General features: G+C 35.9%; 1 protein-coding gene across 5 annotated transcripts in view; it reads right to left on the bottom strand.

The window, feature by feature from the left end:
- The window catches only part of SNTG1 (syntrophin gamma 1), a 352,474-nt gene that overhangs the window by 100,431 nt on the left and 230,112 nt on the right, over positions 1–21,931 (bottom strand). For all 5 annotated transcript variants that reach the window (XM_069779317.1, XM_069779319.1, XM_069779318.1 and 2 more), the window contains 4 exons: positions 15,081–15,183; positions 13,599–13,681; positions 10,474–10,604; positions 3,970–4,099 (listed from right to left, as the gene is read on the bottom strand). In XM_069779317.1, the coding sequence (XP_069635418.1) occupies positions 3,970–4,099; positions 10,474–10,604; positions 13,599–13,681; positions 15,081–15,183 (447 nt within the window). The remainder of the gene's footprint in view (positions 1–3,969; positions 4,100–10,473; positions 10,605–13,598; positions 13,682–15,080; positions 15,184–21,931) is intronic.

The raw sequence follows: 21,931 nt of genomic DNA, 5'->3' as shown, positions 1-21,931 counted from the left end.
TGAAAAAGACCTTGGGTAAAATCTCACCCTTGCTAAAACCATTAAAAATTTTGCCTTCAAGTCCCTTGAAAATTGCACCACATAAATTAGGGATGTATTGGCAACAGTGGATCTTTATAGTCCTTTTTTTGGAGTATTTTCTTAGACTCTTCCAGAGCGTAGTTTCTTTAAAAGTTATGTGACCTATTGGATACTGTCATCATAGAATTCTTTATCAAAATAGATGGCAAAGAATAGAAATCAGTATCAAGTACAACAGAAAGTAATACAGTTTAAAAGTTCATGGTAAGGCCAATAGTTCATAGCTGATTTGGAACAGCAGAACTGAAAATTCCTAGTTGGAGCATGGGTAAGAAAAGGTAGAAGCAGCAGCTTGTTCCCTTTCTAATCATCTTTGGCCTGCCATCAAAACTGGCAACAAAAAGAGGTAAAACCCTTTTCTACCCCATCAACTCATAGAGGAATTAGAGTTCCCAAGTATAGGTTCAATTTAACATATTCAGATTTCAGCACATGAACTTCAGTTTCAGGATTGCCTAGACTGAACTTTGGGTTTAATATAACCCCTTTGGTTTTTGAGGTTATTGCTAAAACTGATGAATTTTAACACAAATGTAGCTCAAGTGACTCAAGATGGAGGGGAACCCATCTTCAGAAATGAATGGTCTTTATGGATTCATCACATCAATTACAGTGTGATATTAAGTAACTTCCAACAGTGCATTTCTATAGTATGCACTTTGGTTGCATACCAATATGCAAATCAATCCATGTTTTGTAATTTTAAAGGGATGTATTTCACCTCATATGTAATCTTTCCATGGTTTCTGGGGAACTAAAGAAAACAAAATTAGAAGTATCCCTCTCAGTATTCTACAAACAGTGGGGGACACTAGTTCTAATTTACTGAATATGAAGAAAAAGAGTGCATACCTGAAGTCTGTCTTTTGATGAAAATTTGCAATGAAGTCAACTAGATCAGTCAGCATATTGATATTTTTATTTAATGTCTTCTTTAATAGAATAATTTTCTGTATCTCTGCATTAAAACAGTAACTACCTTGTTGCATAATACAAGTTTTCTCTCACACTGTAAAATGATTGATAGTCTAACCACTGCATGCAAAATATGTTTGCCTGCAGACACCATCTTCCAGCCGCCATTACGTATATTCAGTTAGCAACACTGCCTTTCAAATCTGATGGTGTCAAGACATTTTGGTTCTGCTTCTACTCCTGCCTTTTTGTTATCTTCTTGCTCTCTGGTAGATACAGGCTACACTGGTGATTCTGCAATTGAGTCACATCACCTTTGTGTCAGATGTGGACATATTAGATCATGACAGAAGAGATTTTGACATTATCCTTCTAAAAATTTAATTGAACTATAGACTCAAACATGAGATTTCAGAGCCAGGGACTCATATTTCACAACTGTAAGATACATATGGGAACACAGGGAGAAAAAGCCGTGTTATTGACACACACATTTCTGGGGTTTGAACCATCATATGATTTTTTTTCTGCCAGCTTGTGTATGAAAAAGTGAAATAATTCAGATTTTCTGATTGAGACTAGTATGCTTTTTGTCAAAATATCCAGGCATTTCTTTGGCAGATTTATTCAGAGAAACTCTCTCTGGCCCCTCAAAGACACCAGTGACAGGATATACATATCTCCTTAGGTATTGAAGTCTGAACTCACCACCCTAAGGTCCCTTACCAGTCAAAGGAAAGAAAGACATGTCCCGAAGGAATTAATCTCATCATAAAACAGATGTCGAAAGTAAATCATAAGGATCACTCTTCAGATGTTCTGCTTTAAGACATCAAAAGTTAGGCAAGATAAATCCCACCCAAATCGACAGAGTCCAAACTTGATACACTGGTAAAGGAAATGCTTTCAGAAACAATTCAGGTTTTATAGTCTTGTTTTCATCTGCTTCCTTCCTTCCTTTTTCAAAAGGGAGACGTGAGAAGGAGCATGTAAATTAACATTTCTATGAGCTACAAGGTATTTAAATGTAACAAATTATTTTCCATAATCCCTAGATAGAAATAAGAAGTTAACTGAAACTAAAAATCAGTCAATTTGTCCAAAAGTTCAAATAAAATCCTATACTCTCTTTGTTTCTTTGGTATTGGATGCCAAAGTAAGGTATAATGACTGTGACTAAATGCCTCTCAGAGGAAAAATGCTAACATCAACAGTATGTGTATGTCAATAACCATCTTGTAAAGAAAGAAAATACAGGGACCTCTAATCACATCTAATCATTGTTCTGAGCAACAGTTTGGGTTTTTTCCCCTCTGTGTTTCTAATGTTTCTTATATGAAGTTATCACATATGCTGTCAAATAATGAATTCTTTCTGGCAACTGACAATTTAAAAGAAAAGTATACTACAGAAAAGACAGTCTCATTGGTTTCCATAAATTCATATGGGCCATGAACAATTAGGACAGTTCTAAAAATAGATTAATGGATAATTGTCATAAGACCTAACTTTCACAGTTACTTTACAGGATGTCTTTGGGATAAAGTAAACACAATGTTTGGCATAATAGTTGCATAATTTACTATTTCCATTTTATAAAACATCAGATACATTGTTGCTGTATTTGATGGAAACTACTGTAGAATTATAAACTGTACTCATTTTTAAACTGAAAATATATCATGTAACAACAGTGCATTACCAAAATTCAAGTTACACTAAGCAACCATAATTACAGACTCATCAGAGCTACATAAAGCATTATCAGATAAAGTTTGGGTGCATCTATCTATTGTTATAAGTAAATGCACTACTTTAGGTAGCAAGAATCATTAATGGTCTGAATTAAAGATGGCAAGAGAAAAAACCAGCACCCTCATTTTTCAGGATGCCTAGTGAGACAAGGAGGGTTCTATACAGCAACAGCATTGTAAGGATGAATAAATAGCCATAAAGCTGGCTTGTACTGCATGGAAGCTTGCAGATGGTGGATGAATTCATGTCTGTCACGTTTTTATAATACAATGACTTTTACATATTGCTGCCAGATGGAACATAGTTTTGCATCTTGAATATAAATCTCCAAGAAATACAACTTCCTTCAATGTGTTCCCTGTATTTGAAACAAAAATAAATTCAGAGGCAGGTTTGGGAGGCTAAAGCAGATTTAAGGAAATCTGAGAGAATATAAATTAAATCCTCAAGGGCTTCCTTGTTATAACTCAGTTCAAAATAATGGAGTTACCCATGTGTTCTGTATTTTTTTAGGAAAAACAGGAAAGGTATCATATAGTCTTCTACAGGAAAAACTGCATGTCATCTATCAAATGCAAAATACATCCTAGGCAGGTCCAGAAGACCTTTCAATCGAACTTACTAGTAGTTTGGCAAAACTTTTGCATAACATTTATTCTTGCTTCAATAAAAAGAGATATCTATCCCACAAGATCAGATCATAAAAGTACACTGCATGAAGCATAAATGCATTTAATCTTTGCTGATATTGAACATCTGTATCTATACCACAGAAGCACCTTGCCATTCTCCTTGTGTTAAATGATACCTAAACAGACCTAATATCTAATTCAGACCTGATTACACCAGTCTTTATATAGATGTGCTTTCTCAAACTATCAAGAAAGTACAGAATTTTTTTCTTTTATATATGCTTACCCATCACACCTGGCTTTCTCCTGTGTGCCTGGTCTTTGTTTCTAATCCTAGCTGGTATTGCTAAGAAGCAAACAACTGATAGCAATGAAGTGAACTATATGACTGTAGGGGAGAATAATTTCCCATTCAATGATTTCTCACAAAGTCTGATTTGATGACAAACTTGAGTTGACTTCCCTCAGACAGCCTCAAGCGTTGTTTATATGCAGATAATTCTTTGTGTGAACCCATTAGGCTTTTATGACAGTTACAATCACGTATGATTGGGAAACCTTCTGGCTTACTTGGATCCATACTTACATTGTGCTTTGTGAGGTTGGAAATGTTACTCGCTATTGCTTGTAGCCAGTCAATACAGTCTTCAGCAGAGAGACACTGAATTATTCCACTGCAAACCCCATCCACAGCAATTACTTGGAACGCATTTTGCCTATAGACATGTCATAACAGATCAGGTCAGAAGAAATTTTCATCTGTTCTAGCATATCATCTTAAAAATACTTGTAGAAATGCTTTTCTTTCAACTACAATGAAGGTCAGCCACTGAACACTGATAAATTGCTGGTTTTCCTGTTTTACAAATACCTGACATATTAAAACAATCATGCTAAAAGGTCAACTCAGACTATATTAAGTTTCCATAAAGCTATAAAAAAATTCCATAGACAGAACCTTGACCAACACTGCATGACTTCAGAAACTAAACAAGTGAAATAGCTGATGCATACCAAAGAGTTAATACTTTAATACTGCAGATTACAGAGAAGGAAAGTGTACACTGGACACTGTAGGCAACCATTTGTGAAATTCAGTGGAACACCAGTACCTTTTTCTCAACAACTTTTGTTTCATTTTTCTAATACATTGTTTAAACACAGTAAGATTCCTGTCTGGATACCCCTTGTTGGCTGCTCTTGGTTATAAAATTTTGATCCTCTTCTAAACTACTGATAGAAAAGCTGGAGAATTAAAAATCAATCAGGTGGCATTAATGATTTTTCCAATTGCATTTCTGAATATAGATTCATTAGCAAAATACACTGGAATGCCAAGAGATATCCAATGACAAAAGCAGTGGCCACCTGGGTGCCTCTACCCTAGCACCTATCTGGGCACCTACACAATAATCTGTCATGCATTATAGACTGCCTTTCCACAGCTGAGTGCTGAGCAGTTACAGAACAAGAGAAAACTTTCAGATGCTAAAGCAGTAGCAGACCTGATTTCTTCGGTAAATAACCTTCTTGACTAACAGCCTTTGGAAGGCTCATAGGTCTTTGGCTTCAGAACCAAAAAACCTCAATATTAATCCATATCCCAGAGTCAGAGATTACTAAACATACAGAGAATACCAAGTTCCACTGCTGGCATTCTGCTATAAACCCATCCATTAGTGATCAATTCATGGTTTAAAACTAAGTACATCATTCACATTCTTTGAGAATGACTCAGACAGAGTGTTATCTTCAGTGTAAAACTGTCACTGACGACAGCTTCTGACATCTCAAGACAGATATCCATTCTGCAAAGTTTTGGGGTTTTTTATCTCTTGAAATTTTATTCTAGTTGTATAGAACGTAGAGCTAATATCTATCTCTACCATAAAGGTCTTTGCTGCATCTGTGTCAAGTACAAGCTTTTCCTTCAGTCAGGAGAAGCATTAAAAATGAATTAGAGCCATGCCTTTGCTTTGAGACTGCCATCATGAGAACTAGCTCTTACAGGAGGATAAATCTTATATATCCTAACATGATCATGCAGACACCAGTGGCTTATCTAAATCCATCAGCTAACTTATCAGTTTAGTTGCCTTTTCACATGGGTAGTGATTTTTCTTTAAAATCCCTAAGGTACAAATTGAGAGCTACTACTTTCAATGCCATTTTCACAATAATTCAGGTAAAGTTTTTGAGAAAGATTTATTTAAAGCATCTTCAGGTAATGTAGCTAGCATCTATTTACTATATCCTTTATTTTAAATGGCTATAAATATAAATAGTAAATTCTTCCAGCACAGAATTCTAAATAAGTCCTTACATAAAGAGCATAGCATGATGCTCAAATTTGTTGATTATCTCTTTCAAGAAAAACAGCTTTATTTTCAGGACCCCCCTTCTTTCTACTCATCCTATTGTAAACGAAAGTAGGCATCCAACGAATCTATTAAGGTGTGACACTAACCTACACAAGGAAAGAAAACCCAGTATGTTGCAGATTCAGTCCTGATGCACAAATTTCCCTTACATTACCAACACAGTGAATCTGATGCATTCGGGGCATCAGACTGTTCCTACTGTTCCTAGGTATTTGATCTGTGCACATACAAAACCATTCATGCAGAATGTTCTTGCTCAAGTGTCAATAAGCACAGACTATAAGAATGCATGGCTACTTAATAAATTACTTCTGAATGTATCTGGGCAGTAGATAGCCTTAGCCTTAGATTACTCTAATAGTATTTTACTGAATTAGTTTACCAGCCAAAGTCCATATTACCACACAAACCTGAAAAAATAATGTATTAAATATGTGTTTTGTATGAAATAGGACAAATAGTAGATGAATCACTTTATAATACAGCAAAAAACTTAAGATCAGATGAATTCTTATTCAGCTACGCATCTTAGGTTCTTTGCCTTCTGGAACTCAAGATTTGTATTTGAAATTAATAAGCTTTCCAAGATGAACCTGAATGCCCTCTGGAATTTTATATGAATACCCTCTGGAATTCATGTGTCTCAAGCATCCCACTAGAAAAGCTTGAATTGATTAGGAGGCATAATAGTGTCTGTGATAATGATATGATGTATTTCTGTGCCAGTCTTTTCAAACTCTGAAACATAAAAAGTTACTAGGCTTTATATAGTGAAAACAGCCTTGTAAATATAACTACAGAAAAAGTAATGAATTAAATTCCATTTAATGTCGCTTATTATATTATTTTCAATATCCTTTCCTTAATGTTGCTTTTTATAGCAGTCTCTTTTAAAAATTATCTACCTTTCTCTCATAACAAATTTTGAGAGGGAGTCACATTTTACGATGTTTACACTAATTTAAGAGACTTATAAACTGTTTTGCTAGCAACACAAAATGTTGGTTCTACACTTTGTCATGGTTTAACCCCAGCCAGCAACTAAGCACCATGCAGCCGCTCACTCACTCCCCCCCCATCCAGTGGGATGGGGGAGAAAATCAGGAAAAGAAGTAAAACTCCTGGGTTGAGATAAGAACGATTTAATAGAACAGAAAAGAAGAAACTAATAATGATAATGATAACACTAATAAAATGACAACAGTAGTAATAAAAGGATTGAAATGTACAAATGATGCGCAGGGCAATCGCTCACCACCCGCCGACCAACACCCAGCCAGTCCCCGAGCCGCGAATCCCTGCCCCCCACTTCCCAGTTCCTATACTAGATGGGACGTCCCATGGTATGGAATACACTGTTGGCCAGTTTGGGTCAGGTGCCCTGGCTGGGCATGAGAAGCTGAAAAATCCTTGACTATAGTCTAAACACTACTGAGCAACAACTGAAAACATCAGTGTGTTATCAACATTCTTCACATACTGAACTCAAAACATAGCACTGCACCAGCTACTAGGAAGACAGTTAACTATATCCCAGCTGAAACCAGGACAACTTTTCTGAAGAAACCCCCATTTCTTCTCTTATATTTATACTGCATTTTTGTTTTCTTTAAGTACTCTTATTTCCTCATGTTAGAGAGCATAGAAGGACACAAGGAGAAAATTATCAGAGTAGTTATTCAAGGTCTGAGTATGAATTCAGGTACTTTGTTTTATATGAATATACTTTAAAATTTATTTTCTGGGAATTCAAATCTCAGGAATATCATTACTACCTAAAAATCCTTCTCTGTAATGTACAAGTTCTATGCTGTGCACTTTAAGCTTGTGTTTTATTGATGCAGAAGACTGAATTTTAAAACCCTAGATCTATGAATAGTTGAATATGTCCTAATTTTCCATGTGAGTAGTTCTATTCAATTCAATATCTTATCTGAAGTATACAGCAGAACAGATCTCAGATTTGACTGTTATTATTTTGGGCCCTTTATACTATGTGCTCTTAATTATTTCTATTTCAACCATTGTTAAATGTTGAGCTGAAGGTTTTCACAGAATTTAATAAAAAAACTCCTGCCTCTGTGTTGACTACATCCTGCTCCTTTTCAGTTCAGCCAATAAGCTGTTGTAGCCTTTGGTTTACACCTTGACTCCCTGGGCCAGCCATTGTTCCTCAACAGAACAAGGATCACGCAGCCAAGTAAGTACGATTTTGCTATTACCAGCCAAAAGCTGCAGGCTCTTTTTAGGTTCACAATTATCTAGTGGTGAAACAACTATTGCCTAACCTGCTTTAATTTCAGCTCTGTGAATAGGAAAAAGACTGACAGACCTCGGTAGTGTACTTCTAAGAAACAACAGCCCTTAGAATTAACTGAGGCTGTGGAAAGCTTTTGTGAAATTTTCAAATGTTTCCCGAGAACCAATGAGAAGGAAGCAGGCTGTGATAAGAAATAAAAAAATTCACCCCATGCAAACTCCAAACTAAGGTTCAAGAACATTCCTCTTCCCCTAGTTTCTGGAGGAGATCATAAATCCACCCCTGGCGGCAGATGGTATCACTTGACTGTAGGACCAACAGAAACACTGGAAGGGTGAGCATAACAACAGACACACTGGGGAGGTTCTTTCACAAAACAGTCTTTCCAGAAACACTAATGAAGCTTTTCTATATTAATTAGGTAATTTTACATGTGTTTGAATGGAGGAACAGGAAATTTTAAACCGCTAATGCTTGATGAGCCATCAGGGTATAGCATAACACACTATTCTTCCCAGACTCACACATGTAAGCTGGCAGACAAGAAGGCTACACAGGGAAGCCAGAGTTTATTTCAGGTAGCAAGGCCTCACAGCCTCACAAATGAGAAGTCCTTTGTGCTCATTTTAAGAGTTAATGTTTCTGATGGGTTAGAAGAAGAAGTAATGGAGAAACATGCTCTATAACTGTAGACAGCTACCTTCAAGTTAATGACTTACACGCTGGAACTCACAGAATTTTTTAGTATTAGATCTTCATTCTTATATATACAGATGATAAATTAATCCACACAATATCTAGGTATTTAAACCTTTTAACGAGTACGATCTTATTTTTTTACTATGCCTTGTTGGATTTTGTAGCTACTTTCTTTTATATTTAAATGCATAACACTTGAAAAACTCTAATCATTGCAGAATATTCTTGTCTTCCTTTCTGATTTCTTCTGATTTACTAGGATAATATTAAATTAAACAATGACAAGTTGTAAGTCTATATGATGCAATAAATTTAAACCTGACTATGAGCTTTGGGCAGCTTCACCAGTGATCGGGAGACAAAATGGCAATGAAATTCAATGTTAATCGATGCAAACTAACACATATGGGAAAAAAATAACTTTAGCTATATGTAAGCAACAAAGAACCTTACTGTAGCTATAAACATTGAAGAAAGAAATGCAAGAGTTACTACAAACAATTCTCTGAAAAACATCACCTTAGTGCTCAGTAACAGTCAAAAGGTTACTACAAAGTATTAGACAAGAACAGAGAAGAAAATGGAAAACATCGTTATGTCTTAATATAAATCAAGAGGGATCCTCTTTGCAGTCCTGATCACCTCGTCTTATAGAAGATATATTAGAATTACAAAAGAAACAGAGAGAGTAACAAGGATAATCAGAGCTATGGAAGGGTTTCCCTAAAAGGAGATAACAATAGGGATCCTTCAAACTGGAAAACAGAAGACAGTCATCTGAAGTTATAAAAACATAAATCAAGAATGCTTATTTAGCATTTCCCTTGCCACAAGGGTCGGGGCCCAGAGTCCACCCTTCTCCTCCTCCTGGGTGCCTCGCTGCCTGTGGTTGAGGCCAGCTCTGCCATGGCGTGGCTGTGGGATGTGGGATCAGGCTGCTAGAAAAGAGCTTGAGTGGGGGGCCTGCCGCTCCCCTCACTCAGGAGCTCTGTATCAGCTCAGGCTTTCGCCCTCGGTCCTCGCCTGAGTTTGGTTGCAGCTGTGCCTGTGCCTGGACACGTATCCCACTGATTCGGACCTGACCCGTGGGCTGACTTCCCAGCCTGACCTGAGCCCCACCTCACCATGACGGACTCATCTGAAGAGCACCCCTAGGCCTGCTCTGCTCCTCCACCAGGGGCAGTGGGATGGGGCCCTTGTCTGCATGGACACTGCCTCGTCCAGCCTCGCTGCCACCCTCTGCTCCTGGCTTGCCTTCCCCACGGGGCAGCCAGCCCTTCCTGCTCCTGAACAACAAGATTATTTCACCCAATGAAGTTATGAGGTGAGAGATTTAACACAAACAAAAGGAAGTACATTTTAAAAACATAGTTCCGTTGCAGAGCTCAATGCCACAGTGCACTACAAAACCCAAAGATATTTAAAAAAACAGCTTATAAAGAAGCTTTTGAGGACAGGAGCATTAGCAGTTATTAAAATGATGACCTACGTGCAATCTCAAACTGAGAAACATGCTGACCACTAGGTGCAAGTGGGAAGATCACGTCTTCCCCATGTACCTGGTCCTGGCTGGCAACAGAGCAGAATATGGGCCAAGGTGGACCTAGAAAGACCTTCATGAAAGCTCCTATGTTTCAGGTCTCTGACAGCTGTAGTGGAACTAATAATGCCATTCCTTTAACAAGGCAACCCCCTAAGGCTTGTATCTGTCAAACAAGAAGGCAAGTTTCAACTTTCTGAACTTCTTTACCTGCACAAATCTGATCCTGGAAGGTACTGGGAAAACCGTGAATGAAGAAGTGGAATTAATCGGAGATCACACCACCTTTTTTCCCACCTAAGTCCTGGGGATGCTGGCCATGAGGAACATGATAATGTATCCTGAAAAACATTAAAAGTTCCTTCTCAGTTTTGGGCTTCATTATAAGTACTCAGCAGATTTGGAAAGAGAGAGATAGACTTCAAAGACTTTATATTTCATTTGGCATTGTGTTCCACTTCCCCCAAATCATTTGGCATCAGTTTTAGCTAGCACTGGAGAAATTCTGAACTTTTTCTCACAAATAAAATAAATCTATATAAACCTCAACATCAATGTGCTTGGAGTAAGTATGAGGAACAGTATTCTAAAAACCTAGGGAAAACAGATTGTGTCCTTTTTTTGAAATGACTAGTCATGAATAGCAGTGAATGTGTACTACGTATCATGTCACCAGCTACTAGTTTTATACCTGTACCTTGAATAAAGCTGTTCTCTAAACTATTCACTATACAACCATAATTCAGTTGTTTCCTGTGGCACCGTATACATTTACATACCTGTCTATTCTATTGACTTCACCTCAAAACCTGGTAATTGTGAATAGGATTTAACATGTGATGAAAATTGTTTAGTCCAAACTACATGATGAATATTTTAATTTTACCTATTTACACAAGACATAACTTATATGAAAATTGAACTTTATCATGCCTATGATCATATCTACAAAGAGTATTTAAATATCTACAGTCTAATTTCACCAGTATTTTTACAGTATATAGATTTGAATGAGAAATGCTTATAAAAAGTGAAATTATCAAAATTTATTTTAAAAATTCCAAGACCCCTTCCTTTCTTTATAAAATGCTTTACAAAACAATGCTGGGGATGATGTTATTTTTCTGAAGAAGCAGGATTCTCACTGAAATGTATGTAGTACTTTTAGTATATCAGTAAAATTGTACCTGCTGATCCTGCATCATTTACAGTTTTTTTAACTCAGACTTCATATTTTTTTCTTACCTGTATCTTCTATTAAATAAATATTACAAAAATTAAGTACACCTTGTATTTTTTCTAGAGTGTGATTTTTGTGTAAGATCTATGGAATTATAAAGCTTTGACAAGTTGAACTTTACTTTTACATATATGTTCATATATCTTTTATGTATATAAAATAAAAGATGACTATGAACATCAGTTTAGCTGAACAGCAGGATTTTCCTAAGTAGATTCACTTATTTAAAACACTGAATTTCTGGTGAAACATTCCATAGATTCAATCCAAATAAATAAACGATTGGCTAGGAAGAGTAAGCTAGGACATTGTTTTGAACATTGTCTTGAATTTTTAACGTTTTCTGTCTGCTTTCAGGAACCTTTTTTTAGCTGTGATTAAATTTGAGGAAAAAGATGAAATGTGGCAAAAAGTTTAGATGCAAACTGTAGGCCTAGATCTGGCTGCAACAGAAATGCTAACCCTACCTTTAGCCTGCATAACTCTTAATTGTTGACAAAAGACCAAAACCAGTCCAGTCTACTCCAAATTCTGAGTCAGAAAGCTCCTTCATGCGAATCACCAAGCCTATAAATTAAGAAATAGACTAGGTCCATAAGTCATAATGCATTCTAGAGAATATTCTGAGAAAAAGGAAGGAACATGACATAAGACTTGTACATAATTTAGGAATTCATACAGAGGTCTCATTTGGTTTTATGAAGCATTCTATTCCCATTACAAGGGGACATCTGAGATAAGAACCCCATCCTGGTCTTCAGCAGAAAAATTTAATTTAGGGTGAATTATAGCCTCATGATGCCTGATTATATTATTTAAAATGAGAGAAAAAGACTTAGTTTCAGTAAATTCTAATCAGTTCAGATAGAAACAGTAGCTAATTTAGATCAGCTTCAACACCTGCAGAAATAGGATTCACAAATGGAAGCATGGTTTTTATCCTAAAAGCAAAGTTAGAAATGAAGTTGCTAGCAAAATAAGTTTAGGATCTGCTGCAATAGCCTTTCTACATGCCTACACATATAGACTGTTGAGATAAGTCTGCTTCTGATGTTGTTGTGCTAGTTTTACATATATATATATATGTATATAAAAAATTATTTGACCTGCATTAAGATGCCAATTTTACTGTTTTTATCCCATTTTTATGAATTCCAGCTTCCATAAATATGTATAAATCCTAAAAGTTTTCCAGCTTATAATCAAGCTTAAAATCTGTGCTATTGACTTTTAAGTCTCTGGGCTCCTATTTAAAACCTTTACCAGTGAAGTATGAAAGAACAATAAAACAAGCCAGAAATTAAAAACAGCAAAGTCTACCTACCAATGCTTACATTTCTGTTTTTCTAATATATCTGTAATAATTATGCTGTATATTGGTGTATTTATTCAGTGCTTTTTATTTTATCTGTGTATTTTCACCTATCACAAAGCCAAATACGCAGCAAAAAGCCCTTTAGAACTATATAAAATAATGGAAATTTTGATTTTCTTGGCTAAGAAAATTGTTAAAAGCCCCTTGTTGTACTTCAGAGGCATCTTTTACTAAAAATTTGATCAGACAGCTGTAGCATTTCATCCTAAAGACACTTTGCTCCATAATGCTATAATTTGTCAGTAAGATTTTCAGTGTAAATTACTAGAAGTAAAATGCTCTTACCTTAAAAATAAGCAAAAACATGGACCTAAAACATCCTTTGCCAAAGGTTTTAGATAATAAATTAAATAAAAATAATGGAAAAATATTCTGAAAAACTTTTCTACCTTTTCTTTAAATATTTTTATTTTAATAATTTGAATTCCTATGCTGCAGAAATAATCTAGAAGAAAAAACTTTCACAAAATCCCTATTGCATTGCCCAGACAAAAATAGTAATCACATCTATCAAGGCACAATCTCAGCTGGTATAATTTGTCACAGTTTAATTCTCAGCCATAATATCTGGCAACTCTTTTTGCCCCCTATGGAACTGTCTATCTCCAATGTTAATTAGAGCTCCTCCCATGTTGCTGTCCTTTATCAGTTACTTCCATTTAGCTATTACAGTATTATTATTCTTCTGTGTAATTCCATCAAAGAAATACAAGCTCTTACCGTGTTGTTGGGATGGTAGTTGAGATGCAAACCACTGTCACATAGGGGAGAGGATGTGCCACTGCTTTGGTCACTGGGGGCACCTAATGCAAACATGAATACACCAAAAAATATTAATTAATCTATAAAGCTATAATTCAAATTTGTATATGTCTATATGTCGGTATTCCCCCCGCACCCCTAGTTTTTTCATATCTAACATTCATTTACTTTCTCCGTTCAGCCAGTATCCGTCTTCTGGTTTGAGTGGAGTGGAGGCTCAAGAATCCCTCTCCTGGTGCTTTGCTTAAAAGAGTTAATAATCTGTTTGGTAAGAAAAAAACCCCAGAGGTTTTTTCAAATTTGATAATAAAAGGAAAGCATGTACCTCCTCACTCGTTTTTCATTTGAGGGAACTAGTCAGATAATGTTTTTGTTATTCTTGATGAATTTTACAGTTCTGACTGTTCTTAACAGTTTAGGAAATTACAGTGCTACACCTCAAAAGTAACATGATAGGATCAATGCAAATGCATGTTTGTGTGTGTTACTCAGGGTAATCTGTGGTACCACAAGCATTCATAAAAGGGACCAATGTACTGGAATACATTTTTACTTAAGGATATGGTGCTGTAAGTTTTTTCTTGTCTCACTGAAATTTAATACCTAGATGAAAGATAAAGACAGTATTTCAACAAATTATTGTATAAAATATTATTTCATAATTCAGTTTACTTAATTCCTACTAACTTAAAATCAAAGACTAGAAGTATTGAAATCAAATATTTATTGTTTTGTTGCTTAAAAATTAAGCAATTCATTTTACCCTCTTGGGAGCAAGAAGCAGAAGGAAAGCAGTGGTGACAAAAGGCACAGGCTGACATATAAATACGCTTAGATATGCTGCAACTGTCTATAATTATGCACCCACACTTACAATTTAATATAATTAAAGGAAGACAGCTGTCTCCATATGCCTCTCATGGGGCTAGTTGACTAAAACTCTGTTGGACTTAAACAAAATACTAATCATCCCAGAGTAATTTATTTTTAGGTAGACAGACACCTCCACCAAAGCCTCTGAATTTTAAATGGTAAAGTTAAGCCCTCTAACTATACACACACAATCTCATTTTCACATTTACAAGACAAAACTCTTTCAGACTAAAATGTTATCTGATGCTGCCTGAAAAACTGCTTTTAAATACTCTGCATCAGGGTGTGAGCTACTATAAATTAATGTAATTCCAATGTTCTACCTGCAACTTTGCTGATTCACACCAGCCAAATGCCTGGTAATCTGTTTTTCAAGCAAAGACAGCAATTTTTTGCTTGAGGTGAATGTTACTACAAGACCTGGCAATACAAGCAGCTCATATTCAGGCAGCAATGCTGACCAAAAAAGCTGCCATCAGTCACTCTCAATGCACAGTAGGTTCAGAAGCTGCAAGCGTTCATGAGCATTGGATGGAGTTTTCTTTTGGCCAAGTAATAAAGGCTTACATGCACAATCTTCATTCAGTGGCAGTTTGAGAAAAGCAGGTGCTCTTTTCAGAAAGGACACAGTTAGAGTCACTTCTTCCCCCGCGTTGCGAAGGACCTGAACCTGGAAGAGAAACAAAGACAGGACACCTTGAAATAAATGTATGACCAAAATGCATCATGTAAGCAACACCACACAGCTTTCACATACCAAAACATAACTGCTTAGTACTTTATTGTAATGACTTTTTTCTTAAAAGAAAGCAAGATGTAAAGCTTTCTATATGCTTGTCTGACATGCTTCTAGTCACACATAGACTAGGCGGGGAGGTGGGCTTTGGCCTCCTATAATAGCACTGGCTTTGCACTGTACTATTGCACAACTTGCTCCCTGACATTGTTCAGCTGCGCACCTCCTTCCTTCAGATCTGGCATCATCCACACTAGCATGTATCTATAAAAAAAAAAAATTATTATTCCCTCCCCCCCCGCCCCGAGGTTGTATCATAAATCTCCAACCAAAAGAATAGCAGTGTTTTCCATAGCTGTGCCATAATCCTAGGAGTAAATCTTCCCAGCAGCCAGAGTTAAATTTAGCCAAAGCACTCCAGCATGGATGAGAGACCTAATCTTCCTTACAGCCACAGAGGAAAAGTACCTATTTTAAGCCTGAAGTCTTAGACAAGCAGAAGCTTGGGTTTTGCCAAAGGGCAGCTTGCATTTTGAACACAGGAATGCGTAAATCACCTATCCACCTGTGAATGCTTTTAGCCTTCTTGTACTCTCCCACAACTGCTCCTGCAGCTCTTGTTCATGTCTTTAGCTTTTGGGTGGTATGGCTGATAGACACTTCAAGACACACAGCAGAGAAAGGGAACCCCAGGCATCTCCCCAGAGTGGCACAAAGGAGGCACAAAAGCAGCTAAGCAAAATGTTATACTTAACAGTGGGGGAATAACATTTGAATTGGTTTACAACATGAGAGCCAAGAAGCTTCAGGTCACACAACTCTGTTTCAGAGCACAACCACTTCCTGTTCTTCTGGCTCTATAACTTCAAAATGCTTCAAGGGGTGATTTAATCTGGGCTTACAAAGACAGAAGATTGCACCATACCTCTATCTGAGTGACTGCACTCATACTGTGCAGAGAGCTGGCTCACTGGGAGCCGTGTTTGGAGAGCTACTACACAGTGACATTACACAAACATTTTAAACTAGCATATATTTATTCCCTTTCTGCTGTGTTTTCATGGTAGCTGGATAACACAGAGGTAACCCTTCTGTCATGCTGCTGCTTGTGGGAAAGCCTTGTAAATAATTTACGGAGGATTGTTATTCTTTAACCTATACCTATCAACAACCTATCCTACATGGTTACATACATGTATATAACTATATGCAGGGCTGCTTTCACATGGAATCACTGCGTTAACTTAAAGCAATTCCTCAAGAAAAAATGCCGACTTCGCCTTTAAACACAATACTTCCTACTCCATAGTGGTTGCTACAGAGGAGTAACAATATGATGTCAGGATATTTGATTCACTATCTGAAATCCACTTTGAAATTTTAGGCTCTTTATTGTTTAAAATAACACACTAGTTGTCAAAGCACAATTTACAGTGTAGTGTGTATTTATACGTATGTGTGCAAATACACACACAACAAATTTCATCAACTTAAACTGCATGCCAAAAACTTAATCTGTAACATGAGCCTCTTTGATGAGCACTTCCCAGTTCTGATATGTTTTATACCTTAGAATTTGTAAGTAGTACTTATTTCATAGAAAGATCACTTGTAATCTGTGGAACAGTAGATAAAGACTCCAAAGTCCTGAATTCCATCAGAGAAACCATACCATATCCTCAGCCTTCATAGAAAATTCATCCTTCTCCTCTCTTATGTAGCAGTCACACAGTCCAGAATAGTCATAGCCAAAGCAGAAACTTACAGGCATGTATTGTCTATTGAAATGACAGATGTGGATAGACGGAGTGCAGGAAAAATAGAGCTACCTTCTGCCTTTTAAAAAAAGTATTTCTTTTTACTCAGGAACAGGGAAGAAATAAGTGGAGAAGTTACAGCATTACCAACTTTAATTTATAAAGTCACCTTTTAAGATACCTAAGAATAAGTGGGTGTCATTTGTGAAAGAAGCTGAGACAGTAAACTCTGCCCCCGAATCTTTCTTTTTCCAAGAGTAAAACAAGCCATGAGCCTACATGATTTCATCTGATAATATATTGTTCTGTAAAGGCTAGAAGTTGCCATAAGTAGTCTACTGTGACCTCTTCCTCTAACCTCTCTCTCTCTCTCAAACTTCTTTATCTCATAGGATGAAGAATTTAAGCTGGTACACATTTTAGTTGAAATCAGCAATACTTATTTCACTGAGTGTATTTTGGAGTGTATGAAGCATATAATCCAGAAAGTGACTAGATTTTGACATGCAGAATAAAGACTAAAGAAAGATAAAAGTTTAAAAAAGAAAACTACTAAGTAATGATTACAACAAAGAGGAGACGAGCTATCAATCCCATTTCACTTACTTTCTAGTAAGTGAACATTAACAAAGCCATTCTGGGAAATAAGGTTAGCTGAAGAAAATAGGATTTTTAATTAAATTTATTAATTGCCTTTTTATAGCTTTCAATTGAAAGCTTTACTGTTATTTTACATTTTTTGTCTTTATTTTACATAAGAGATGAACAATTACTGAACTGTTTTAAATCGAATATGCCTCATAGGATTCATTTACTTTGTGTCCTCATTCAGTGTGTACACCATACCATAGTGCCATTCCTCCACACAGAAAGAGAATGAGGTACAATAGGAAATCTACTCCTACTGAGGAATATTTTTAGTGGCATACCAGAACAGCTTATGTTCACGAATGGAAAACTGATAACTTTTACAAAAAAAGATAACAGCCAAAAGTAATGTGACTAATTGTGATGGAGAGTTATGTTTATGAAAAAAAAACAAACAGACTAAAACCCACTTGAAAACAGGGAGTCAAACAGTTTGCCTGGAAGATACAATACAGTATGAATTTCTGGAGTTTTACAAACATGAGTGGAATTCTACCAACAGTCAGAGATACTGGCATATTAATTTTTTCTTCTCTCTTCCTCATTGCCTAACATCAGTTTAGCTTAAAACTTTGTAGAGCTATTTTGGTAAAATGAGGATTGTTTGAATGTAAAAGTATTGCTTGTTCAGGTTTGGAAAATGTACATTAATGAAAAATTAATTTATCTGCACAAATATACCCGTGTGCACCTGAAGAATTGGTAGCATATTCTACTAACAAAGCAGTAATGAGCTTTTACCAATGAAGTCAATTCATGAACATACTGAAGAAACTAGTTGTCAATCATGATGTAATTTTTAGATAAATAGATATCTGCTCAGCCATCCTGCTCTCCTACTTAAAAGAAAGCTCCCTCACATTTATTGTATATACATTGCCAATATCTTGTCAACCAAGCATTATCATTGACAAGGTATGTGTTCGTTATTTCTGGCAGTGCTAATTCTAGAAATATTTCAAGGTTACTTTCAAACATAAGAGGGAAGTAGACTATCTAAATCCTTTATACATCTTTTTCAGAGTCACAGCATATTTTCTGATTTATAAGGAAACCTTAGAGCTAGGTTGATCAGAGTAACTAACTCCAGATTTTTTGCCAGCACCATCACATACTGTATGCATGATAAAAATGAGTGAAGATTAAAAAGCTAGGGACTATTTTCTATTTCCTGCAAACAATGAAGCTCTCTCAAGAATTTCCAGTCATTTCGAAGACTCTCAGGATTTTTCTAATTTTGCAATGTCTGCTTCAATATTTTGATATAATTATGTTAAATTCCTTACATTACTGATACATTAGTCCACAAATTATAAAAATGTGGGGTTTGGTTTGGGTTTTTTTCACTCCATTCAGGGTTAATGTGTATTTTAAACAGCAAAAATAGAGAACTGTGGAGATCTTGATTCACTGAAGGTTGAACAGTGGCATTAAAGTGGTATCACATTTTTTTCATTAGATTAAAAAACCAACAGGTCACTGGAAAAAGTATACTAATTTTCTTCCACCCCCACTTCTTATTCTATAGAAATGTGTCTGGACCTTCCAAAAATAAATTTTACTAGGGTTACTGCATACAATTGCTGACTGATCACTGATTTCCAGGATGATCCCATCCCTCCCCAAAATATTCCCACATTGGGTAGAATACAACGAACATTTATCGTCTTGTTAAGATTAGCTATTTACTTGATGAGTGCCTACTCCACAATTGATTGCTTTCTTTTAAAATACAAAGTGGCTATTTTAAGAAATAGTGTTGCTATAATAAGTGTACAATCAAATTACCAAAGACAATGCTAACAGTTCTTATTAGTCCTGAAACAGAATTAGAATCTCATCCCCACTGTGTATAAATGGTAAAAACATTTTCAATATTAATGAAATGTAGCTGTATAAGTAAGAGATTTTCAGTTCATTACTGCTAATAGCGAAGGCATTTCTAAATTTACATCAAATAAAAATACTTAAAACATTTACCCTATTATGAGAAAAGATATAAATGTATCCAACTTCTAAACAGTGAAAAAGAAACATATTTTTGAAAGGAATACAAATTTTGAATAAATATAGAAACATTATTTCAAAAAGTTCAAAGCAAAAATGCAGCAACTCCCTAAGGGTTTTTTTTATCATCTATGAAGAGTTTAATGAAGGTGAGATAAATTCATAGTGCTAAATCCATGGAATATTTGCCTGACAAATATTTAATTCAGTAGTAGACCTAACACTTCCAAAGTCTAACAAGATTATATCTCCCCACTGCAAGTCATGGAAAAACTCCCTTCGGAAGAGATCTGTATGTCTATGCATTTGACCTGGCAATTTCTAAAGCACTGCACCCCGGACTGCAGAAAATGCATGACCAGGCACCATTAAAAAGATTTGCTTATTGTCTGTATCATTGAAAGGTAATAATCTGTTTTATTTCCAGAGGCTGTACTGACTATTCAAGATGTATGTTTTTTTCCTGTAAAGCCCTATATTTTTAATATTTTCGAGATCTTCCACAAAGCCTTAGATTTCAGGCACATGAATCCACCTAACTATATCAGGTTTTTATTTTAATAGTTAACAATGAATAGTAACACTTAATGTGTTGATATAGATATTGCATGGATTAAATAATGAAAAGCTATTTAGTATTGCAGTTACTACTCGACTTAGGTGGTGGGGTTTTTTATTTCATCTAGTGAGCAATACTAGCTATTGATTTGTTGGTGTACAGTGTATAATGAAGTCATCCCTGTAACAGGAAGAAGCTGTGACACTGAAAAATCTTAATATCTCCTCATCAACATTATGGCTATATATTAAATTCCTGCTGCTGTTTTAGAAACCATGTATGTATTTGATGTAGAATGAGTTGATGTGAAAAGAACTACACAAACAGAAACATTAAATACTGTCAATAAACTTTCTTACGCAAAGCACAAGCTTACTGTAAGTCGGAATCAAGAATTAATTTAGTTCTACCACAAACAGCCCTATATAAAGTTAGGATATTAATGAGTGAAGTGAGACAGGCAAAAATAACAGTTGTGCTTGTCTGAACCAGTAGCTGTGTGAAATAGTGAAATTAGAAGAGCTAGTGTTTCTGGAGTGACAGTGTCTGTATTTCCATGAAATTACTGTAATGACTGCAAGGGGGCCATCTGAAGAAGTGAATTTTATGGTGATGTGTGATATTGCTGAATAAAATCTCTACATAATAATAACACGTCTGAATTTTTAATAATGTCTACAATGATATTGCCTTTTAATTTTATAAAACCTTTTAAAGTCCCAGTTCAAGAAAACATTTGAGCATATGCTGAAGTCTCTCTCAATATATTCAGGAAAGCACTGAAGCGTGAAGTCCCTCTGACTTCAGTAAGTATTCTTTCCTGAATAAGACTGTAAATCTCCCCTTAAATTACTAATGAAATTTATCCACCAATGAAGTGGTAAAGATTTAAAACAGAAGACTTATATAGTCCCCAAGATCTGTGTTCTCCTGAAGTGGAGCAAATTCCACTCTTCAGTGTGCTCTAAAGGAAAATTCAGTTCTTTGATGAATACCTTGAATTATAAACATCTGGGGAAAAAAAAAAGGAAAAGTAGAAGATATCTTCCTAGCCACTGTGCAGTTACACAATGAACTAGTATCAAGTCCATCAGCAGATACCACAACACGCATTTTGGTACAATCACATAAAGGCCCAGAGCTAGAAGGCTCAATGCATGCACGCAACTCTCTTGGATTATATTTATTTAAAATACCAACTGTTTTATTCAGTAAAAGCCATGTAGTTAATACAGAATATTTGCATTAAAAACACATCACTGTATGGGGAGTTTTTACTTCCTATGATCTAATATTCACCACAGTATTTGCCAACAATGAAATTTAATCAACAAATATAATAGCAAAAACTATCAAAGCTTTTTTTCCTTCAGAAAATTTCTCTAACTGATATACAGAGCAAACTAGAACACCGTTTTATGACAGCAGTTCCTACTCAGACTGCACAACTCAAAGCATACTTCAGACCATACTCTGACACTACCATAGCTGCAGGTTTTAATTTTTTGCTGTCTGGTTCCAGAACCTCTGTGAGGTATTTAGCTACAAACCCAAACCAGCTGCACACTAGAACTGGGAGCTTCCTCAAACAAGGCAAAAGGAAATGCAGGGCAGAACGGTGCACATGCTGAGGATGCAGGAAGACGTGCCCTTCTATTCAGAACCCTCTTCTGCATGTATCTTGCTACTGGCACTGTTTTAAAAAAAGTGC

This window comes from Haliaeetus albicilla, chromosome 3, assembly GCF_947461875.1.
Source record: "Haliaeetus albicilla chromosome 3, bHalAlb1.1, whole genome shotgun sequence".
Classification (NCBI taxonomy): Eukaryota; Metazoa; Chordata; class Aves; order Accipitriformes; family Accipitridae; genus Haliaeetus; species Haliaeetus albicilla.
This window is presented reverse-complemented; position numbering and strand designations above follow the sequence as displayed.